At 46.3% G+C, this 24,879-nt stretch overlaps 1 protein-coding gene across 1 annotated transcript in view; it reads right to left on the reverse strand.

Annotated features, from left to right (window-relative positions):
- Positions 1 to 24,879, reverse strand: part of LOC138472681 (uncharacterized) — a 207,908-nt gene that overhangs the window by 17,849 nt on the left and 165,180 nt on the right. The window contains exon 2 of the mRNA XM_069610972.1: positions 16,436 to 18,252. Coding sequence (XP_069467073.1) covers positions 16,436 to 18,246 — 1,811 coding nt within the window. The 5' untranslated portion in view covers positions 18,247 to 18,252. The remainder of the gene's footprint in view (positions 1 to 16,435; positions 18,253 to 24,879) is intronic.

Consider the following 24,879-nt stretch of genomic DNA (forward strand, 5'->3'; position numbering starts at 1 on the left):
CTCTGTAAAGGGAAATCCAGTCTCCAAATAAGGACTGGCCCGCTGGGTTTTGTCAACTATTGCCTTCATCGTCATCGGCGGCATTGTGGTGCAGAATCCCGCTGGTGGACATCTGTCAGGCGGCCTCCAGAGTCGGTGCCGCATACATTTACTCGGTATTATTGCCTAGAGCTGCATGCAGCGGATGTCCAAATGGGACGGGCAGTCCTACGACACCTGTTTCAGTAAGGTAAGCCCACAGAGGGGAGTACCCTTTTTTCAATGTACCATGGTTGGGGGCTTTATTGCTGACTGCATGTATGCTCTTGTGATATTAGTTTGCATTTCACACCTCCAGATTAGGAATACTGCTATATAATCTATTCTAAGCATGTGAATCCATGAAAGATCAAATGCTGGAGAAGGGAGTAGTTTCTTACCTGTAACTCCATTTCTCCAGCGTTGGTATCTTTCATGGATTCACATGCGCCCGCCGGCCTCACCTGAATGCAAACCTGATATGCCCCTACTACTTTGGAGGTTAAAATCTGAAGGGAGCCGCGGGGGCGGGGGCGGGGCTATTTACACCATATGTACTATTGGGTCATGCGTAAGCGGCCCAAAAGAACGTCGCTAGGACACAAAAGTGTTGGGTTTCCGAGGGAAAAAGTTTTTTCATAAATATACCGAGGTTCCCGGCCTGACGACGGGAAATATTCTAAGCATGTGAATCCATGAAAGATACCAAAGCTGGAGAAATGGAGTTACAGGTAAGAAGCTACTCCCTACACATGGATAGCGTGGGTCACGGACCATCGCACAAGGACTGGAAAGTACAGCTAGTACCTCAATCTCCTCTACCATTGCCTTTGCCAACATTTTGAGGTTAGGGAGAAGGTTGGGACGGCAAAGCACAGAGGTTTGGGGCAAGATTTACTTCCCGTGAATCTGGATTGCTTCTTCAAAATATAGACACAACAGCATTTTCACAGGCTGCAAAAAAGGTTCACCTGCAGGACCTTGAAGTGTTTGCAAATCTGAGGAAAAGCTTCTTACAACAGCAGATACACTGATAATGGTAACACGTGGTTGGGTCTGTCTGGTCTAACACTTAGTGAGCCTTTTAGATGAACTGCTGATATGGACCGTAGATGTGTCTCTGCTCAACCCAAGACTTGTTCTGCCAAGTCTGCAGATATTTCAGTTTTGTGCCACATTGTTGATTTATGTAGGCTTTCGTCACTATGTTGTCCCTGCGAATCAGCACTGTTTCCTTTGGTGAAAGGGGAGAAAATGCTAGTGGTACTCAGAGCACCACACCAAACGCCTTCTAGTGGATGATGTGTCTTTTCCAATTTGGCATTCTTCCCTAGGCTGATAGGTTCACTAAGGTATCTCTCCAGCCCACCTGTGGTCCCTATCATCAGGATAGGTAGGGATCCATTCTTATTCTCACTTCAAGGTGTTTTAGCCATCTCTCCATAGACTTGCAGCCTCTCCACGGCTGCAGCCTTTGGAAAGGACATTAGATTAGAGCCTTTGCATGCATCTTTGATTCTGTCTTGGAGCGAGAAAGCTAGGACCCATGGCATCAATAGCAGATTCTGGCGTGGTATCAGTTGGGATTTTTTCATCTTGATGAGGAATCCCAGTTTATTCACCGATTTGCAGGCTTTATCGATTATGAATCTTCAGCAGCTTGAAATTCTGGGCGACGATCAACCAGTCATTCAGGTACGGATGAATACGAATGTCATCCAGATGCAGCAAACCAGAAGTCTGATCTTTTAAAAGCCCTAGGGGCTGTTTTGAGACCAAAGGGAAGATGATATGCTGATATTGCTGTCCTAGAATTGCGATATTTATGGTGATAACTCACAATCATAGTAGTGTATGAATACTATTGGAGTAGTAGTGGGGGGATCCTGTAATGATTCCATTGTGAAATGGTCTTGGCCCATCCTGTTGTTGAGCCAGGTTAGGTTGAGAATAGACTGTCATGGCCTGATGCTTTGGAAACCATGCCAACTTAGCGAGTAGAAACCATTCTCGTTTTCCTGAGCATGGATCGGATAATTGCCTTTTTTGCAATAGCTTTCCCAGCATGTGTTAGAATAAGAATTGTCCATGAATCTGATCCCATGGAGTCAAAATCCATATCACTAGTATTAATGAAGAATTTGATCTTGTACCTATTTTTCTTTATCCAGTAGGTTAAGGAATCTTTCACTATTGTCATCCAAGCTGAGCAAATGCATGAAAGCAGCTGCCCACTGGTTGGTCCACCATGTTGGCCCTGCAGTGATTGTCGGAACATCTGAATCTTGGGTGTGACCAATACCTGTGGACCCTGAGATAGCCTCCTCTGACCATCTCAGCTCTAGGCCCCTGGAAAACATCTTGCCCTTCATGAATAGATAGGATAATTCTTTAGAAAATGGCTTCAGTAATGGTGTCTGTTTGCCAGAGCGAGTCCTGGCCTCACAGTTTATTTTCACTAACTTGTCAAACTCTTGCCTAAACGGCTTGTTGTCCAGGAAAGACATATGTTGTATTATGCTTTTCTCATTGATGTTCGTTTTCCAATCCTAAGTTATACATATTGCATCTTGCCGAGCCTGTGGTGCACCCTGTCACTGCTGCTGAATTGATTGGTGTCCATAGAAGTTTCTGACATTAGTTGAGATTGCTAATTCAATATGAAGAAGCACACCACTGCAATTCTCTTCTTTGTAGGTTCCTTCAAATGGTGCCTGAAGATCCTTGTAGGTTAAATGTGCAGTACAAGCCGGATACACACACTGCACAAGGATAGATATGAGCTTGCATGAATCTTTTTAGAACAGTGTCTGTTTTGCGATCAACTTCCTAAATGATGAGAAGACGGATCTCCTCCTTGTCGGCTCTCCCGGCAACCTGTCCAAACTCAATCCCAACTATAACAACATCTCTTTCGATGGTCATACTATGCCTATTGCCAAAAGTGTGAAAACCCTCAGCTTTTATCTCGATGCCAACTCCAACCTTTACAAACATACTAACATGATCACCTCTGCCGCCGCCTACACCAGCAAGCTTATTAGGGCCAGTAGACCCTTCCTATCCACCAACAGCTGCCTCACACTTGCCATAGCCCTCATACAGTCTAAACCGGACTATTGAAATAGTCTGTACCTAGGTGCTAACCAAACCATAATTAACTAATTACAGGTACTTCAAAATAACGCTCTTCGCACAGCACTCAACATTCCCAGGCGAGAGCACATTTCCAACACTAGGATTTCGCACAAATGGCTCTCCATTCGACAAAAATGTGACCTGAAAAACTATCTTCCTCACGTACAAGGCTTTAAACCACCTAGCCCCTCCCTATCTCACCAACAAGTTTACCATGAAACCTGCCACAAAACCACTAGATCCTCCAACACTCTATGCTTAACAGTGCCCAGATTCTCATTAAAAAGTGTGGGAGGAACCAGCTTCACTGTACTTGCCTCCCAACTCTGGAACACCTTACCCCTCAACATTAAAACTATTGAATCCTTCCCGATCTTTAGGAAACATGTTATCGGCTGGCTCTTGAACAAAGAGCAACACCCTAGTTAGGAAGTCTCACCTCCCTTTACTTAACCTTGCCCGCGAAAGTTTCTAACTGCTGTATTTTGAATGTCTGTAAAAATGTCTATTTTGGAACTGTATATATCACAATTTGTAACCATTTTCTTTAAGCGCCCTTCTACCCTTGGGTCTGTAGTGCTATACAAATAAATAAAACAAACAAACAAACTTGCTAACTCTGTGCCTTATCTTTAGCATCTGTGTCAATGCCTTTTCAATTAGATTTCAGACCACCAAATCCATCTGCACATGCTCCGATAGTTTAGTGTAGCGACCCTGCCTGAGATATCTTTTGAATAGGGATCAGGACAGACCAATTTTTACAGGGTCAGACCATTCTGATTTTAGAATGTTGCACACTGTTTTAGTAAGAGGGGCCTGAGATGCATTCTTGGTGTCATAACGGGCCAGCAAGTCCCTCTGTACTTCTGCTTCCATCGGGGATGAGTAGTGCAAGTTTGCTCCCTACATTGATTAGAAACATGGGTAGGTGTTTGATGACCTTAGGACCTTGCATGGGTCTGTGGTGGTATGATATGATAAGATTGGTTATTTATAACGCGCTTAATACCCAAGTTTCTAAGCGCGGACCCAGGGATCGAACCTGTGGTGTTCTGTGTCGTCTTGCTTCCAAGGCGAGCATGTTGCCCCTGAGCTATCCTCCCGAGACGGTATAGCATCCATTTGCATTAGGGTCTATTGACCCATCATGCTCATCTCCAGTTTTGATTCCCTTTTTGCCCCTTAAGCTCCTTCTTTAAGTGAGGCAAGCCTGAAAAGGGACATGAGTGTCTCATCTCTACTTTGGCTCAATTTTTCCTGGGATTTTGTGGTTCTAGGTCTACAACTTTTCTCAAGAATGATGTACCAGATCAGATCTGGCAGAATCCCTCTTTTGGTTGGGGGACTGTGGCCTACATGATGAGCAAGCTCTTCTACCTTTGTCTGATTTTCAGGCACACCTCCCTTAGGTCTAAGCTCTGTAGGGCCTGCCAGGGTACCCATGCATCACCAGAGGCAGATTGGAAGGGTGAAACCTGAATTTAGAAGTCTTTCTAAGTGGATCTCTCTCCTTTTTGGTAAGTAGTAAGTGATTGCAGGTGACAAAATGCCACTTCCCTACTGCTCCACTACTTTATTTGTGGCACGCATTCATACTCCGATCGGACATGTTCCACCGATGCACCTTAGCAGCAGGATCATGTACATGGCTGTCCTGCAAAACACATGCTTAGTCTCTTCTATGAATGTTCCCATGTATGGAAGATCAGCTGCTTAATTTCTGCTTTCATCCAACAAGTAAGTACCCTGAATCTCCTGTGACAAAGACCCTGACACGGCCCACGGTGGGCACTGATGACAAAGGAGGGGTTGCCAATCCTGTCACCCTTGCTTTTTCTCAGTAAACGCTGGTAGTCTCAGTGTACCTGAACACCCACTTGCTGATGTGCCAATTTAATTCTGTAATGAGATAAAGAAAAAACAGGACATTGGGCCTCATTACACGGTAGGCGTTAAGGGTTTACCGGTACCGGTATTTTACCGGTACCGGTAAATCCTTACCGCCTTACTACGAGGTCCCTTTGCGGGTTGGGGAATTTAACACCTGCTTTTTGCAGCCGTTAAAAACCAACCCGCAAAGGGACCAGTGGAGCTAATTACAATACCGAAATTTGCTGTACCTTTTAGCCTCCCCATTCCCATAGAGCCCTATGGGGCAAAAATGGGAATGGGGAAGGGCAATGGTGGAAGGGGGAATTACCGCCCCGCCAACCTTGGAATGGGGCGGTAATTCCCCTTTCCACCAAGGCGGTGCCGGTATTTTACCGGCATGAACCATGGCGCTAACAGCGCCATGGTTCACCGCCATCCGTGTAATGAGGCCCATTGTCTCAGGCCCTCTTTTTTGCCAGAGGTGATGTGAGGGTTATGGGGAAGAACTTGGGGCCAAGGACCTTTTTCCTTTAATAAATTCTGTAGTGCAGTGAGAATTGCCTCGTAGTGTGTGGAAGGTAATATGAGAAGTGTGTTGGGGTAATAATTCATTTTTGGTATGTCTCTGGTGAGTGCTATCCATAACTATGCCATGTATTTTACAATCTTGGAGTGAAGGTGACAGCACACCGGCTGATTCCTGAAGACACAGGAGTAATTCCCACAGACCAGGGGTTCGTCTTTCTGTGTTGAGCATGAAGTGGGCCCTGGACCTCTGACATTTGCAGATGTGAAATGTAGAAGAGCTGCTAAAATAATCTTCAAGTGTTGTTGGCTGTTAAAACAAGTACCACCAAAAAAGTGATTATATTAATCATGCGTAGAAGAGTGAGTGAAAGGGTATGCCGAAGTTCAGCAGATATAGTTAGCTTAGTTTAGTTTATTTTATTATATAGCGTGCCTAACCAAGGGGTATCTGGGCGCTTAAACTTGGTTACCGATGGTGGGTTACAGATCACCACACAATCAGTCACATAATATATTACAGGTCACAGATGCAAAAACATACACAGCACATATTTACAGTGATGCAAGGTTGTGGCATATTCACAAATTCACAATCGATATACAATCTTTACAGTCGTTTCAAGATCAGAGTGTGCAAATTAGCAATACAGCGTATGTAGAGTATTTTGTGGGAGGGAGAGAGCTCTGCTATGTCGCGGTTTGAAAGAGCCGTCTCACTACCGTGTCTTGGTCTGAAGCCAGACTGTCAGAGGCCTAATAGCTCGTTGTCTTCCAAGTGTTTTATGAATTTGGATATAGGCGGCACAGTCAAGAATTTTTAAGAGAAAGGGAACCGTTGTGATAGGCCTATAATTAGTAGGAATGTTAGGGTTGAGGTTAGAATTTTTCAGAAGCGGCATGACCCACGCTTCTTTGAGGTTATCCGGAACTGAACCATTTTTGAAGGAACAGTTTATCAGAGTAGTTATTATTTTTTTTTGTTGTGTAAAACTTTAGTGCAATATACAATATCAAACTTTTGTTACATTGGTTCAACATCTCACTTCTGTATTAAGTTCCAAGTCAGCTTAGACATCTCATATTTTTCTTTCCTCACTAAGGTTCGACTAGCTTCTTCTTAAAGAATTTCAAATCGAAAATTCACCAGTTTCATGGTGACAAAGAAATCAACTCAAGTTGGAGCGACCTGCCAAATCGAGTTGAGAAAATTAATTAAGCCACATGATAGCTTAATGTTTCTGCATGCTGCAACGTGTTCCCACCATTCGTCAGCATCGTAGATTTGCGGTTTAAATTTGCTCAAATGTAGTTCACCTTGGGCAGTCAGCATGGGACGCACAGTTATAAGATGTTTTAAGGACTCGACATCCGATGCTTCACAGAACCGACAATTGTTGTTTGAGGGTTCCTTGTTTTGTCGTATCCATAGCAATTTCTTTGGTGTTTAGGGCGTTTAGTCGGAATCTGACAAACTGGCTCCTATGATGGCGTGAGGGGCAGATCATGAGGTATTTTGGTTGGTGATGTAGTTTCACTATGCCTCGAGAGGTAGGCAAAGTTGATTTGAGAGATAACCTATGATTATATGTAGAGATCCAGTCCCATGCTTCCAGCTTTTTTTTTTGCATGTTGTGGGCGACTAAGAAGCTCTGTCTCACTTATGTTTGCATCAACCATTATTGCTTTTAATTTGGTCTTCCATGAAGATAGGAGTGTGGAGTGAAGACATTCATTTCCATTGCTGAAAATGTTGTATGCAGGAATATCAGCTCCAAGAGACATTTTACGTAGGGTGGATAGCGATTTTCAAACAATTGTCATGTATAGTGAGTTTAGAGCCAATCCATATATCAAGGCGATAATTGAGATGTAGTTGGGGAGGCCCAAGACACGTCTCCAGAACTTGCCTTCCAATCTATGCCATAGGTTGTGGTCAAGATTTCACCCTGATTCGCCACCGAAAGTGAGTGTTGGAATTACTTTCTGGAGATAGAACATTGTTACGGGGGCGACTGTCTGAGAATTTTCCATAATCTTTATTGATTTTAGCTCCCTGTAAGCCTAGGTTGTTTGTTTTATCAATTAGATCACTAGACCAGGCGGCTTCACAGATGGAGTCATTTATCAAATCTCCCAAGTAACGTATAGACTTCACAATGCTTAAACACTTATCTTCAATGACCCATCTAAATTTCTTGTCTTTTCTTGAGATACTTTGTCCAATACACATGATCTTTGTTTTTTCTGTGTTTAAGGACAGGCCATTTGCAGTTAAGTAGTCATTTAGACGGTGTACAAGATGTTGTAGCCCAATTTGTGGTTGATCAATCAGCACAATATCGTCGGCATAGACCAGGCATTGCAATGGGGTTCCGTTGATCTTTGGTGGAAAACAGTGAGCCGCATCCAGCCATTCTGGTTAGTCGGCAAGAGGGCAGTCTTGCTTGACCCCTTTGTGTGTTCTTATTGGTGGAGTGAGATCGCCTTGAGAATTCACTCTTATTTGGATAGATGTGTTGGTATGTAAGGTGATAATTGGGTCTAGAAGCTGCTCCGGGCAGTTCCAAGAACGTAGTTTGGCCCATAATTTGCTACGATTAATTGCGTCAAAAGCTTGTCGCAGGTCAACAAAGGCAAAAAAGACTTTTTTCTTTGACTCCAAGGCTGTCAGTTTCAGGATAGTCAGTAGGGTGAGATTTACATCCACACCTACTTGCGTCGTAAAACCAGTTTGACACAGTCGGTTTTGCCAGCCTTAAGTGCCCATTGAACCAATCCTTGACGCAGAAAAGAGCCAAATATTTTGCCAATTGTATCTAGAAGGGCAATAGGGCAATAGTTTGCCGGATCGGCTTTACTGCCCTTCTTATAGATTAGAACCACAATTGCTTTGGAACATGATGTAGGTATTTTCTTGCTGTATGAAGTCTTCAGAAATAGGCCATGAATAAAATTGGCCCAATGTGCTTTATGTTTTTTTAACATGAGGTTAGAAATTTGATCCGGGCCAGCAGCTCGCAAATTCTTTAACTTGCCAATGGAGGATTCAAGGTCTTTACACGAGGGTGTTATCTCCCAAGCAGTGATTGATGGTACAGTGGACTTGCTTAAATCATGCTTTGGCTTTTCATAAATCAAAGTAAAGTACTCACACCATTTTGCGATAGAGATTTAATTAGAAATTGGGTCTATGGATTTAGAACAACCATGATTCAAGATTGCCCAAATTTCACGTGTGTTTCTGGTGATTAGTAGTTTTAACATGATTTCTGCATGATTTTGATCAATTATTATTGAATGAGATCTTAGCCAGTTGCGGTAGAGCTGACGCCGTTCTTTGACTTTCCTTAATTTTACACCTAGATCAATCGTATCTTTCTTAATCAAACGAAGATCTTTCCTTAGCATCTTTTTTGCTGAGGCTATTTCGTGACAGTATAGATGTTTTGGAGTGGACCCAACTGTTCGTAGGTTTGAGGTTTTCAGAGTAAAGTCTGCCAACAAGGGTGAGTATTCGACGATTTGTAACGCAAAGAGTCTATGGGCCTCATTACAACTCACCCGGTATGGAAACAACGGTGGTGGTAAACCCGCCGCCACTGTTGTTTCCATACTGGGTGATCACGACTCCTGCAGACGGAGGCGTCAATCCCGCCAGGCCTGACCTGGCAGGTTTAACACCGCCCGCCTGCAGGCAGACGAGGAAACATCTTGTGATGGTGCCGGTGTTTCCATGATACCCATTCCCATTGAGTCCTATGGGACTTAATGGGAATGGGAATTTACACCATTCCGCCTACGGAATTCCCGGGAATTACCGGGAATCACGGAGGCAGAATGGTAATACGAGTCCGGCAGTAACGAGGTGGTTTTACCACCTCGGGTACCACCGGACTCGTAATGAGGCCCTATAACTTAAATTTGCAATTAAAGGGCCAGATGTTGAAAGCCTGTTTCCTGCAGCATTTGTTGACAATTGAAGTGCGTATTTTTCAGGCGAACCACAGCCTTCTTCCTTCCATACGCGCCGTAGAATGTCATGATTGCTGTGCTTCATTGGGAGTACGTTGAGGGAAACCACTCTAGCGAAGAAGTTATGCGATGCCCAGATGTAAGCACGAGTGTTGCGTCTTTGCATGCCATGCCAGGTTGGTCTAGAAGGTTGATCGCCTTTGATGGTTCCATTAACCATCTGAAAGTGTCGTAGAGAGAGTGCGTGTGAACAGGCTTGGCCTCTTGAAGCAACTTCTGTGTCTGGAAGTCGAGTGTTTGTCTTCTTGTGCAAATCGTATTTGAACCAGCTGCAGTTGAGGTTGCCACATACAATAACAGATACATTATTGTAAGCAAGAAAAGTTTAATCAATTAAAGTTGTTACGGTATGAATAAAAGACGCTGCAGAGATCATTGCAGGATTCCAATATCCATTAATTATAAGCAAATTGGTCTTGATGTTAGCCGATGATAATTGAACCAGAGTACTTTGGACAAATGGATTTGGATTGGCAGAGGCCAGAAGTGTCCACCAGCTCTGAATTTTCAGTAAAGTTATTAGACCTGCAAAAGGACGTCCTTTGGTGTTTTTTCCAGCTGGATTCATGAGGATAGTAAACCCGTCGCGGGTCGGTGGATCTCAAAGCCATGTTTCCTGTAAGCAAACGGCAAATACATCCTCGAGAGGTTCGGTAAAATTGTGGAAGAGGTGAGTGAATCCTCGAGTGTTCCATGAGAGCAAAGTTAGCTCACGGTGTGTCATAGTCACTCATTGTTATTTTCGAGATCCGTGAGTTACTTTTCTCTGTTGTCCACTTCTTCCTCCAATGGCCTGATATGTCACATCCTGGCAGCTGTCTTGGGGGAAAGATAAGGATTTTCGCAGTGCAGTTGTCCGGACGGCACTTTGGGACTCTTTGCGGTGAGAATTTTTCGATGAGTTTGTAGGTGGTATCGTGATGTCGGGTTCGACAGTAAGATCGAAACCATACAGCAGGAGATCTTCAGTTACCTGGAGTAAAAGGTTTTTCACAGCCGCAGAGGATATGTGGAGCAGTACTTGGTCGGAGGTCAGTTCAGTTATATACTCAACGATTTTAATGTCATCAGACAATATAGATCGAAGTTGTGGAATACAGGCAAATCGTTTTAAAACATTTGCTTGATTTAAGTTGACCCTGTTCTCGTCTGAATGAATATTTTGTAACCGAAGTTTCCATAAACAGGGATTTTTTTGAGAATTAGTGTGTCGAAGAGTTCAGGATACATGATGAACACCAGATTTCCTCTGATTCAAGGTTTGTTGGGGTTTAGCCTGGAGCTTAGCGTTAAGAAATTGGGCTTCATGACGTGATCACCTGTCAAGTTTGCTACAACCCCGGATTGATGTTTTCTCACGGCAGCATTTACAGACATTTTCCTCTCCTCAGATGATTCAATCGGTGCGGCCTCGGTGGCCTCAGGGAAGCCATCTATGATATCATCAGTATCAATTGAGTATGTTGATAGATTACATAAATCCACAGAGGAATCATCGACAGTGCTGGAAGTGCTGTTGTCGCTAGAGTTAACTCACCGACGTTTAGTTGGTTTCTTTGATGGCTGCATAGGGTTTCCTATGTCTCACGTTGGAATTGAGGCTGCATGAGTGGCTGATTGAGTAGAATTGGGTTTTTGTTTGAAAAGGCTTGTTTTTTTTGGCGAAGTTATATTTCTTATGAATTTGTTCACGTTTTGTCAGACGTTTTTCTGTGGGTTGTTTTTTTTGCTGGGTTCTTTTGCATTTTTTGCATTCACTCGTGACAACTTTTTGTGTTTGCTCGTCGTTATGGTCTTGCCAGCACCATTGAAGATGTTAAAGGTGTTTCCTGAGTTGTTGTCTTGATCAATTGCTTTGTCCTGCACAGGAAGAACTTTCGACGGTAGAGTAATCTCTTGTATCAAAAGAACCTCATTATTCGATCAACTTCGGTCGCCTTCAGATCTTTCTGTTGCATTTGTGGACGGGGCTAGGACCTGAGCAACAGCCACATCAGATCCAACAGGAGGGACTGAGCTATTCGATGGAAGAGCTCCATTTGGTGTAATCGCTTTGGAGGTTTGTCTCCTTTGATCATTGTTGACATTCTTGCGCATCCATTTCATCGCTTCTAACAAGCTTTCAATTAGTGTGTAATTTTGGCAATGGTGCTGGGCAGCCATGTCTCTCAACCTTTCTTGCCATCTCATTGATTTGTTGGCGTCCTTCTCCATCTGATCTTGCAAAAAACCTGTGAAACAATCTATTTTTTCTATTTTCATTGCAAAATTTGAGATCGCAGCCCCTTGGTCGCTAATTGTCCCAATCAATGACTCGAGAAGTTTGGTGAAGGGAGCAAGTGCAACTGTTGAGGCAGCTAAAACATTGTTATGTAACTGGGAAAGAGCTTCAACAGAAATGCTCAGTGGAGGCAGAACTAAATCGTGGCCCATCGATGAGGATTGTGAGCTATCCAAGTTAAATTGTGGGTTTGTAGGAGAGAAATTTCTTGTATGATTTGAAACTTGAGTTCGTTCTCGTGTCTGAATAGGTTTTGCATGTGGGGTACTCGCAGTCAGGAGTGTTTTATCAATCATTGTTGCCATTGGAGGATTAGCTTTGGATTTTAGCTTGATTATGCGTTGCAAACGACGTGCTCTAGCAATGGAGCTTAGATCCAGATTGTTTTGGATGGGTTGAGGGCTAAGAGAGCCGACAGGTGCAACCAAAGGCAGTGGATAAAAGGTGGGCAATTCGGGGGGTGCCTTTGGGCCGTTGCCCATGCACCTCGGGAGCTTGACATGCCAGGGCACTGCCATTGCCATATTCGATGGTGTCGGATGTCTGACCCGACAGACTTCTACCGCATGGAGTTCTCGATCCAACTTCATTTAGTGATGGGTGCGAATAGTTTGGCGTAGGCAAAGTAGAGGTGCATTTGTGTTCCCACATTAAGTTTTGCCTTCCGTGTGGCACAGTGAAATTCGGTGGTGCTTTAAAAGATGAAGGTAAAATACTCGCAGGCTCCGGAGGATGTTCTAGATAGTCTACTGTCTGATCTCCGAGCGTCAGAGTCGAGGCCTGCTGGAGAGTACAGGTTGTAGGTTTCACCTTGTGTTGCAGGCCACTGTCAGAAGGTACACAGTTTGATTCATCGTTTTGGATCAGGAGCCAATTTGACACGGAAGCTTCTCCACATACAGAGGGGTGGAAGATTGAATATGTCCCGTCGGCATTCGGAATCCTCAGTAACTCCTCATCGCTGACTAGAAATGGTGAGACCCTTTTTTCATTAAAGGACTCTAAGTTTTGTAAAGGTGTAATTGAATTGATGGCCCGCGACAGTGAGGGATCGTCTGAGACCTTTTCAAGAGGACAGTTTGTTTGAATAGTTGTGGGAATGTTTAAGACCCCAGAAATATTGGGGAGAGGACGTGTGTTCGTCTCAGGAGGAACAGTAAGTCCATCAGCCAAAAGTCATGGGGGGTCACAGATTGAACAAGAGGAGGATCCGGGGGGCAGAGGGAGCATGAATCGCAACGGTCTCTCCATGGGCAGATGGATCTTCATGCGCAGTATTGCATTTTCCATGCTGTGAGTTGTGTATTTGATTAATCAGCAGACTCACCGCTAAGTCAATTTGTTCCTCAGATTGCGGTTCAAGAGAAGGAGTTGGTAATTCAGTAGCGCAACTCGGGACCTGGCAGAGGCAAAGGCATTATCGCTATTGGTGGCGCTGTTGGTAACGCTGCAGGTAAAGTTAGTGAAGCATGAAGAGCATGAAGTGCTCAACCGGTGGATTTGCTTACCTTTTCTCCCGTCGCGGCCTTCATAGTAGTCCACAGGTTTAGCATGCGCCGATGTTGAAGGGTTTTCCTTCGAGTCAGTGGACCCTCAGCCGTTAAAGTCATTCACCCGACTTGGACCCAACTTGGACGGTGCGAGTGGGGCGGCGAGCTGGATGCGGACTGGGGCAGACTGGGACTCTGCACCTGGACTCCACGCCGTGCTCCATGCGTAAACAGGGTATTTGAATGTTTAACCAATGAAGGTAGAAACAGGACTGAACGTGTCGTGCAGCTCCTCTCACGGCAAACAGTAAACAGAGACTGGGGCAGACTGGGACTCTGCACCTGGACTCCGCGCCATGCTCAGCGCGTAAACAGGGTAGTTGAATGTTTAACCAATGAACGTAGAAACAGGACTGAATGCGGTGTGCAGCTCCTCTCACGACAAACAGTAAACAGAGACTGAGGCAGACTGGGACTCTGCACCTGGACTCCGTGCCGCGCTCCGCGCGTAAACAGGGTGTTTGAATGTTTAACCAATGAAGGTAGAAACAGGACTGAGTGCGTCGTGCAGCTCCTCTCATGGCAAACAGTAAACAGAGACTAGGGTAGACTGGGACTCTCAGGGTAGTTATGAACGGAGCTAGTTCTTTTGCTCCATCCTTGATGACGGATGCTGAGCATAGGTCTCCCTGGCAGTTGGATGGTTTTATTGTCCATTATATTTTCCACGTCATCAGTGGTGACAAGAGAGAAGTGGAAGATAAGGTGGATGCTAGAGAGCGTTGGTTTCAGTGTTGTTGGAATTAGTAGGTAGGTTGTTTCTTTTTGTTTCAATTTAAGTGTTATTTTATCTGAGAGGGCCTTCTGGATATTCGCACACCAGGCGGCATCTTTCAGGCATGATTCAGTGGGAGGGGCTGGGGATTCTAGTTCCATTAGAATAGTGAAAAAAGTTCCTCTGTGCTTGATTTAGCATTCTGTATTCTCTCGTTGTATATTTCTCTTTTAGTTCTTTTAGGAGGTGGCTGCAGTGACACATTTCTCTTTGTTTATGGAGGAAGGAGTCTTTCTCCAGATGGATTCCGCTGATCCTTTTTCGTTGCGGAGCAATTTTAGGTCAGCAGTGACCCACTTATTTAGATAGGAGGTGAGTTTGGCCTTTTACAAAGTTGTAGCGGAGCAATCCTGTTAATGGCTTTCTCCATGGTGGTGTTGTATGTTTCGACTAGATAGACGGGGTCCTTATAATGAGGTATATTGGTAATGGGCTGTAATAGGGTCCATACGTAATCTAATATTAAGTTACTCTTGTTCTTAGACAAGGTTGGGAGGGCAGCAGCAGATCCTGGGCTAGAACTCGCTTTCTCCATACTGGAAGTGATACAATGGTGGTCGGACCATGCGCATGGTTCGTTGTTAAGGATAGTGGTAGGGCAATGAACGTTGTAAGGTTGATAGAATGGAATCAGCTTATGACAACTGACATGCAGTAGGCCAGTAATGTCCTTTGTCTGTGTCTGCCCAGTTATTTTAGTCCTATTATTTGTCTGATCACCCTAACGTTAAGACCATCATGAGAGTCGGAGGTCAGTTATTTCTATCATGCCGAGGATAGCAACAAACATCCAAATAATATGGCCGTGGGAAGAGCAAGAGGAATGTTATAATCATATGAAGAAGTGTGAACAGGAGGACAGATAGTTTATGCCATCACTGTACACACAATTGACTTGGTCTCATTTGCATTATTGTGTTAACTTCCGAGGACCTGACCTTGAATATTTGTCCACTTTTGTATTGCACATCTGAAGGCTTGTACATCTGAAGGCTGGGAGGATAGCTCTGGGGTAATGCGTTTGTCTTGGAAGCAATGCATAGAAACTGGTCCTCGTTATTAAGTGTGCTATAAAACAACAATTATAAAGTGTTGTGCCAATTTGTTGAGGTTATATCTAGAGTTTTGTGAGAATGTTTAGATACCTCAGCTGAAGCATTGTGCCCAGTTCTGGGGACCTAATTTGGAGTATATCTTCTTCTGGAGAGCATGTATGTAGTATTGCAACTCGTTCTTGATATCCCCTCTGTAGTATTACAGCCAGGCCTACAGGCAACATCTCAAGTTTTGAAAACAGGTCTTAGAAGCCACACCTGGAGGTTTCTATACCATGTGTGGGCTTCATTTACAATATTTTGTCCAGTTCTGGCGGGAACATCGGGGGCATTGTGTCCAGCTCCAGCTACTCCATTCTGGTTAATGTATGCATTCTGTAGTCTTCACCCAGAAAAATTGTGTTCAGTTCTGGGGCAATATACCACCAATTGTATACTGTTATGGATTCCCCACCTCAGGCCATATGTCCTATTCTGGAGACTTTAAATAGTGTTACATTTCCTGCCTCATCTAGAGTATTGTTCCTATTATGGGGCTATACAGGGATTATTGTTTCCCATTCTGGATGCCTTGCCTAATAAAATGCAATACTGTTGTTTCTATAGCACTTCTTTACAAATTTGCACGACTATTCCAAAATCAACATTTGCTTTGACCAGAACAGTGCAAAAATGACAGTCGCCTTAGCGGACCATTGAAGAAATGACATGTTGGACCATTTGGTGGACTGGAGTACACATCACAAGACCTGAGGAAAAAGGTGACAACAGAAAGGGTAGTGAATGCATGGAGCAACCTCCAACGTGAAGTACGTGTATGTTACTCTGTTGCTAACTCTGCTGTCTATCTTGCAAACAGTTGAGCAAGGAGTTACTAGTACTTTTGGGTGTATTTCCGGGTTTTATGGAGTTTGCTATATGGAACATTTTGTTTTCTGAAGCAACCCGTGAATTGAATTGAGCAATGGATGCAGCTATTGTACATGAAACAAAACCGTTGATTATTCAGACTTATTGCAAACCCAAACCAAGGAAAACTATTGAATGTGGAAATGCTGAAGATATTGTATGTTTCATAAAAAAAAGAATATAAAATTGTATCCATCTTTCTTCAGATAAAGTGAAAATCTCATTCTTTTAAGGTCTTTCTAGATCACGTGACCATACATTCGAAGGTACTTACTTATCGCCCAGGTAAAGGTTCGGCCACACTTCATCTTCTGAATTGAAACAGGTTTCATCAGTCTCAAGCATCTGCTGGAGTTCAGCAATTGAAGGCTGCTTGTAGTCTTCCTTTGGTTGTTCTTTACCAGTGCCACATGTGTCTTTAGGTTTCTGGGGACAGCCGCATTGGTCTTTTTTACTCTTCTGGCCAGTTGAACATGAGTCTTTCTTCTTGTGTTCACTTGCGCATGGGTCTTTACTCTTATTGCCAGTCGAACATGAATCTTTCATCTTATGATCACTGCCACATGAGTCTTTGCTCTTTTGGCCAGTTGAACATGAGTCTTTTAGTTTATAGTTGCTACTAGCATATAGGTCACTGCCCGTCTCCCCAGACGAGCCCTTCTTTTGGTCACTGCACCCACACGAATTGCTGCTTTTTTTCCCAGCGGAACATGTGTCTTTACTCTTCTTTTCACTGGCACATGGATCCCTGCTCTTCTTGCCAGCTGAGCATGCGTCTTTGGTCTGACTGTCACTATCGCATGAGTCATTTTTGGGGCTTGGACACCTTTCTTCACTGGTATCAGGGCTTGCACATGGGTCTTTGCTCTTTTTGGCACATGGGTCTTTCTTCTGACTTGCACATGGGTCTTTCTTCTGACTTGCACATGGATCTTTCTTCTGACTTGCACATGGATCTTTCTTCTGACTTGCACATGGGTCTTTCTTCTGACTTGCACATGGGTCTTTCTTCTGGCTTGCACATGGGTCTTTCTTCTGTTTTGCACATGGGTCTTTCTTCTTCTGACTTGCACATGGGTCCCTGCTCTTCTTCTGTTCACCTCCACAGGGGTCTCTACTTCCACTCCCACTCTCACTCCCACTCCCACATGGGTCTCTGCTCTTGTGCTCACTTGCACATGGGTCTCTGCTCTTACGTTGACCCCCGCATGGGTCTTTGCTCTTCTTCTGTTCTCCTCCACAGGGGTCTCTGCTCTTCTTATGTTGACCTCCACAGGGGTCTCTGCTCTTCTTCTGTTGACCTCCACAGGGGTCTCTGCTTCCACTGCCACTCCCACTGGAGTCTCGGCTCTTATGTTCACTTGCACATGGGTCTCTACTCTTATTTTGACCCGCACATGGGTCTTTCTTCTTATGTTCACTTGCACATGGGTCTTTCTTCTTACGGGAACCTGCACATGGGTCTCTGCTCTTGTGTTCACTTGCACATGGATCTTTGCCCTTATGCTCACTTGCACATGGGTCTTCGTCGCTTGGACATGAGTCATTTTGATCTTTGGTGGCTTCACAAGGGTCGTATCTCTTTTTCTCTTTCTCACCTTCACATGAGTCTTTGCTCTTTTTCTCACTTGCACATGGGTCTTTGCTCTTTTTCTCACTTGCACATGGGTCTTTGCTCTTTTTCTCACTTGCACATGGGTCTCTACTTTTTTTCTCACTTGCACATGGGTCTCTACTCTTTTTCTCGCTTGCACATGGGTCTTTGCTCTTTTTCTCCTTTGCACATGGGTCTTTGGACTTCTGTTGACACCCACATGGGCTTCTGCTCTCGGATGATTCACTTCTTTCTGGACTGCTCTCATTTGTGTTAGAACTTGAATAAGGAGGTGGACATTTGCCTTTGCTTTTATTGGAGGTCGGACACGCGTCTTTGCTCTTTTGCTGGACATGACATGAGTCTCTTCTCTTTTTGGGAGGCGGTGAGGGGCTCTTGTGATCATCAGAACATGCCTCATTACTCCTTGACGGAGTGGCAACCTGGCGCCGGCACTCGTCATGGGAGCTCTTTTCCTCGCACCTACTCATGGTGATCTGAAAAACAAAGTTTGTTGTTGTAGGTGATGAGTCAACATTCTCTCTATCAATGTATACAATAGTGTTTATTTTGTGTTCCGTATGGTGGAACTGTGAGGTGAGTAAGAGGCACAAGGGCATAGAATAAAGTGCACAAAGTCAGGGGCCGAACACATGTTGAAAGAAGTGATTGCAAGAATCCTGACCTTAAATGTGGCTCAGCATTTGTAATTTCCACAATACACAACTGCACAAACAATTACCTAAGGGAGGGGGTATAGGAGGAAGTGAACCTGTACAGAGTACGATTCAGGGGATTTCCCTGTACTGTATGGCACCCAAAAGTCAGATTTCCAATGTTGACTACACAGCTACCCTCTCAAAATGGAAAAAAGTACAGTTTCGGGCCAGCACAGAGTGGAATGACTGCTGCGCTAGCTTCAAACCATATGCTAGATAGAGGGTCATTTGTTTAATGGTTAATTATTGTAAGAGGTGTGGGTTTGGTTTCCTGTGTCAGACCAAGATTGCAGAAGGCTGATCCTTGGCAGTAAAACAGGTTTCTTGGGGACCTCAGTTTGTAATGGGTTAGTTGTAGACGCACGTATTATGTTCATGATTCAGTAAGTGCTTCAAAACAATGGCCTTTTTAAACTACTTCAATATCATTACATTTCAAACTCATTGTTGTGATATCAGGATCACATCTCCTTCACAAGAATGTACAAGCCCCCTTAATAAACAGGCATCCTCCTCCCGCCAGAAACACTCACTGATACAACCAAAACACCAGCGCAATCATACATGATTTGTAGCCGATGTACTGGAGGGAACTTATGGTGCCTACATATGCCCTTGGTGTACTGCTTGCTAAATGCATGAATCAGGAGAAAAATCCCCACAAGGGTGATAAGGATGTGATCCAGAAAATCTTTTGTGTAGTCATGTCATATGCAGAACAAGCAGGCTACAGGGGCCCAGAGAGAAAGACAAAGAGGCACACAAATAGAGAAGAGTGTGGCCATGCTGTTCGCATTATTGCTCAGTCCAGGGATAGCAGCAATCCGAAGGGGCCAATGAAGGGCAAACTTCAAGGTAGACCTAGAAAGCATTGGATGTGGCAACCCGCCAGTTAATTTAAGAGTAGTGGCCCTAATAAACGCTTGTACTCCTACATCCTGTACCTTTTCCTCCATCCTGTATGGGCGTCCCTCACGAGAGATGGAACGGAAACTTTTTTTACCAGAAAAGCCACGTTCCCTTTAAATTTAAAGGCATGATGCGCGAGGCCTCAGGAGCATGGGCTTCCTTAACCCTGCCCCAGCATTGCCGCACCTCAGTCCTCTTTCCCACGTCCACAGGAGCGGACCGATTTCACCAGCGCTCCTGGGTGAGGCATCAAGCTACATAATTCTGTGCGTTCCCTAATCTTCCATTTTTGATTCTTCAGAGTTTGGGAACACCGTCCACCGGTCCCTTTGTCTGTCCCCAGCGCATGTCGGCCGCAACCGGTTTCAGTAGGTGCCCGTCATGCGATGGTTCATTCCCCACCACGGATCCGCAAATGCTCTGCCTCTGGTGCCTTGGCAAAGACCAAGGATGGTAAGGCTGCTCAGCGTGCAAAGCTCTCACACCCCGATCCCTCAAAAAACAGCTCACGCGTTGGCGAGAGTTGTTCTCCAGGACTCCGCTGGAAAGCATTAAGGAATACGTAAAGAGGAAGACCAAGAGGGTAAGCGTACTCTGCTCTAAAGCACCCTGCAGAGGCGACTCCTTCCCAGGGAAGCCTGCAGTCGGGATGGGTCAGTCGGACCCTCGCACCGGCAGAAGGGACACACAGGCTTTTATCTATCGGCTTAACGGCTGAGGGTTCTACGGGCCCTGCCATTCCACTGCCGAGGAGCCCACTGGCTCTGGTACCGGGACACACCCATAGGGACTTAGCTCTGTTACTGGGCACACGCCCGAGGGGTCATTTGCATGCATTGCAGATAGCACTACTGGCCCCATGGCTGAGGGACAACAGCATACCAAGCCCGTGCCTGAGGTGCAAGACGGGGCAGAGCCAATGCGATCAGGCAAGCAGGCCGAGCCCAGGCCTGCGTCAACCACAGTCCCACGTGCAGAAGGCACAGACAAAATGGTGGCACGTGCAGACTAGATGGTGGTCAAACCAGACCCCCAAAGGCGGGAAATCACTCCAGCCAGGACAGAAGCCTGCCAAATGAATGAACCGCAGAGGCGCAAACCCACAACCAGGGCAGGCTGGGTTCCAATAACTCTGAGCACATGGACCACGTTGTACCCAACCTTCATGGGAGCTCGCTACAATGAGGGCATGTACTCTTAGGGGGGCAGGCAACAGGCGTATTTGTCGGTGGCGCCGGTGCACATGCCTTCGACGACCTCTTCTTTGACAAGTTTTTGTCCCTAATGGGATCCCCACAAATGAGAAACATCCTCAAGGGCATAATACATGACATCTACGCAGCCTACAATGCCACCACCACCTCCGCCGCCACTACCCGCACCTGCGGTAACTCCGGTCTCAGTACTGGTATCAACACTCTCATGTCTGACAGCAGAGACTCCCCCTACTGACCCAGGGGCCCCGGCTAATGCAGTGAATCAGCAGGACACTGATGAAGAGGAGCAAGACACGCCTTCCTCTGCGAAGGCTTTCCATGACACGATAGCGGGCCTACCTGAATACCTGGGCATCCCACAGCCCCAGAAGCAGCAGCCAGAATCAGGGGTATTGGTGGAAGTACTCAACATTAAAGCAGAGGCCAGGTCCGGCATCCCGCTGCAGAAAGATGGCGAGGAACTGGCTAAAAAAGGGTTAGCTCAAACTCCACTCCACTCAGTGAACAAGAGGCTGTGTGCCAAATTCAGGCAGCTGGAGGGCCATGCTATACTATTGTCAGTACACCCGCAGCCATTATCATCAGTCATAGCGGCAGCATCTATGAATGCCAATCCTCCTCGAGCACTTCTTCATCAGCACTACTAGGCAGACAATGCTAGAGGCCTATAGTAAAAAGATATATTCCAATGCGGGCCTGCATCTCTGACAAGCCAACGCCAATGCCATCCTGGTGGCGGCTAATCAACAGATTTGGAGAGAAAATGCAGACTTTATTGGGGACATGCCAGCCGACAAGCAAGCCTCATTCAAGGCTGGCTTGCCGAGGCAAAAATGGTGGCAGAAGACATCATGGAGGCCACTGTGGCCCACATAGATACTGTCAGTAGGGCAATCTGTGTGGCGACAGACATGAGTAGGACGGCCTGGCTTAAGGCCACCAGGTTCAACCCGGATGTCCACAACAGAATCCTACACTTGCCCTTCAAGGGTGGCGACCTCTTCCACTCCACTATGGGCGAAGAGCTAGACAAAAACAAAAGCAGTTTGCAGACGGCCAAATCCCTGGCCATTCTGACCAAGCCAACAGCAAAAGCCTTCCTTCAGGGCCAATCCCGCTCAGACAAGGGGCAATCCTTCCGCTGATTCTGGGGGTTCCAGGACCGCCGAGCCAGGCAACCGGACAGATCCCCAAGCCAGCATAGGCGAAAACATCACAAGTCTGCACACAAGGGGTTCTTCCAGTCCCCCTCCCAGTCGTATGCCTCAGACCCAAAGAACCAATGATGTCTATTTTCAGATCCACAGCACCCCAGTCGGGGACAGGCAGGCCCTGCACAGTCAAGCTTGGCGCATATGCTTCTCGGACTCATGGGTGATCTCGGTAGCCTCCACAGGCTTCCGGCTCCTCCTTCCATCCTCTCCCCCTTGCCCCCCACCCACAGATCTGAACACCCTTACTCCTAGCAGAGATGTGTTCCCTCATGGAGAGCGAGGCGTTGGAGGAGGTCCCTCTCCCTCAACAGGGTCAGGGCTTTTTCTCCAGCATCTTCACCATTCAACAGAAGAACCAGGCGAGCCTGCGAGTGGTTCTCAATCTTTCCTCCCTCAATCTGTACCTACCTTTGCAGAAGTTCAAAATGGTGACGCCAGCTATCATAGCAAAGACGGTGTGTGAGGGGGACTGGACATGCTCCCTGGATCTGAAAGACGCATATCTTCATGTCCCCATAGTGCAACCTCACCGTGCCTTCCTCAGGTTCCGGGCCATGGGCTTGCATTTTCAATACAAGGTGCTACCTTTTGGTCTGAATTCAGCTTCAAGGGTGTTCACAAGACTCATGAACGATGTGGCGGCCCTGCTCAGGGTGGAGGGCCTGCATGTATATCCCTACCTCGATGACTGGTTAGTCAGAGGGACGTCTCTGGAGCAGGTCAGGTCTTCAGCAGACAGTCTGATGACTACACTCTAGCAGCTGGGTTTTTTGATCAACTACCAGAAATTGCAGCTCTGCCCTACTCAAGCTCTGGTGTTCTTGGGGCTGCTGTGGGATATACAGAAGCAGAAGGTATTCCCTACGGGGGAGAAGGTGGCAGCGACAAAGATTCTGTCGCTCACTTCATCAGCAGAACAGTAACGATGGCGTGGTGGTTCTAGCACCTGCTAAGAGTGCTAGCGGCATGTCTCCTAGCTATTCCATACACCAGGCTGCGGATGAGGAGGCTGCAGCTGCATTTCGTGGCGAAAGGTCATCAGGGGGCGATGATCACCATACCCCGCCCTCACTTACGGCGGGATATCAGATGGTGGGCCCAGGAAGTGACCCTCATGGTGGGCAGGCCGTTTCAAAGGCATCCAATACAGCATACTCTGACTACAGACTCTGCTCTCTAGGGGTGGGGTGTGACCCTGGGAGAATATGCAGTGCATGGGCTATGGTCTCAGACCGAACAGCAGAATCACATCAACGCGCTAGAATTGATGGCTGTTTGGCTCGCACTCAAGTCTTTCCTTCCAGTAATCAGGGGCAGCGCAGTGTGTATTCAAACGGACAACTCTACCTGCATGTACTACCAGATCCCCTCCTATGCCGGTAGACCCTAGACATCTGGGAGGGGCAATTGCACAAGATGTATAGATCTCAGCAGTCTGTATGCAGGGAGGATTCAACCTGGAGGCAGGCAGGCTCAGTCTGAAAATTACGAGTGGCAGCTGAATGGGAGAGTGCTCCAGGCAATGTTCAACAAGTGGGGCCACCCTGTCACATACCTGTTTGTGATGGAGAGCAAATGGACTTGCCAGCAGTTCACAGCTTGGGGCATGAAGGGGCGCGGCTCCCTTGGGGATGCGCTTCAGATACCCTGAAACAGGATGTAGGTGGATGCATTCCCCCCAACACCGCTCATTCACAAGGTAGCGAGCAAGATCAGGCAAACCCAGCGGTTGCATTTCATCCTCATAGCACCTTGGTGGCCTACAAGGCCCTGGTTCTCCGACCTTTGTCAGATGTCAGCCCAGCCAGAAATGCTCCTCCTGCTCAGAAAGGGCTCTCTTCTGGTGCAGCAAGGAGGCACAGTCCTGCACCCCTCTCCGGAGAGGCTAGCCCTAGCAGCCTGGAACCTGAGCATCATCGCCAGCTGTCTCGCAATAACCTGGAAATCATACAGGGAGCCAGGAGTCTAGCTACACGAAAGCAGTATAAGAGCAAATGGACCAGGTTCGGCCTATGGTCCAAGGAAAATGGTGTGGACCCACTGGTCTGCACGCTGGACCAGGTGTTATCCTTCTCGGCCCTCTTGGCTAGATCAGGGGTCCAGGTTGACACCTACCAGACTTACCTAGCGACTATTGGTGCATACAGGAACTCAGACACATTTACTTTCTCTTCTGCCAATCCTGTCATAAAAGAAGCATCTAACAGGTTTGATCAGGCTGTACCCACCGGTCAAACGCTCGCACCCACTCTGGGATCTTAACGTGGTGCTTTGTGCACTGGCGCACAAACCTTTCGAGCCCATGACCACGTTAGACATCAAACTGGTCACGCTATAGACAGCACTCATAGTGGGGCTTACTTCGGCTCACAGAATTAGCGTGATACAGGCATTAGTGGCTTCGGAGCCCTATACTATACTAGGTTTCATCAGGACAAAGTTGTGCTCCGCACACACCCCAAGTTCCTCCTGAAGGTGGTTTCCTTTTTCCACATTAATGAGGAGATTGTGCTCCCCACTTTCTTTACAGACCCCAAGGAAGAGGCAGGAAGGGCTCTTCACTGACCAGACGTCAGAAGAGCACTAAAATTCTATCTGGACAGAACGAAGGACTTCTGCAAGACGGATGCCTTGTTTGTCACGTTCAGCGGCTCAAAGCAGGGTCAGCAAGCGTTAAAAAGACTGCATCGATCCAGGAGGCATTCAAGGTGCAACAGAAGTATCTGCCAAGGGGCATGCATGCTCATGCCATCAGGGACAAGGCAGCAGCGGTCACTTTTCAGTGCCATGTGCCATTGCAGGTGATTAGCAGGGAGGTGACATGGGCTTCCCCATCGCCCTTTTGCAAACATTAATGCCTGGATACCAGTGCCAGGGCTGATGCAGCATTTGGCCAAGCAGTCCTGCATAATCTTTTCACCTAGAATGGCAAGCTCTCCTCCACAGGGAAGTTGTATCAGTGGTAATCGCCCATACAGGATGGAGGAAAGGGGACGGGACGTAGGAGTTATTATGTGTTACTCACTGGAGTGACTAACGTACTCCTAGTCCATATTACCCTTTCC

Source organism: Ambystoma mexicanum, chromosome 8 (assembly GCF_040938575.1).
Source record: "Ambystoma mexicanum isolate Mex_15411 chromosome 8, UKY_AmexF1_1, whole genome shotgun sequence".
NCBI classification, from domain to species: domain Eukaryota; kingdom Metazoa; phylum Chordata; class Amphibia; order Caudata; family Ambystomatidae; genus Ambystoma; species Ambystoma mexicanum.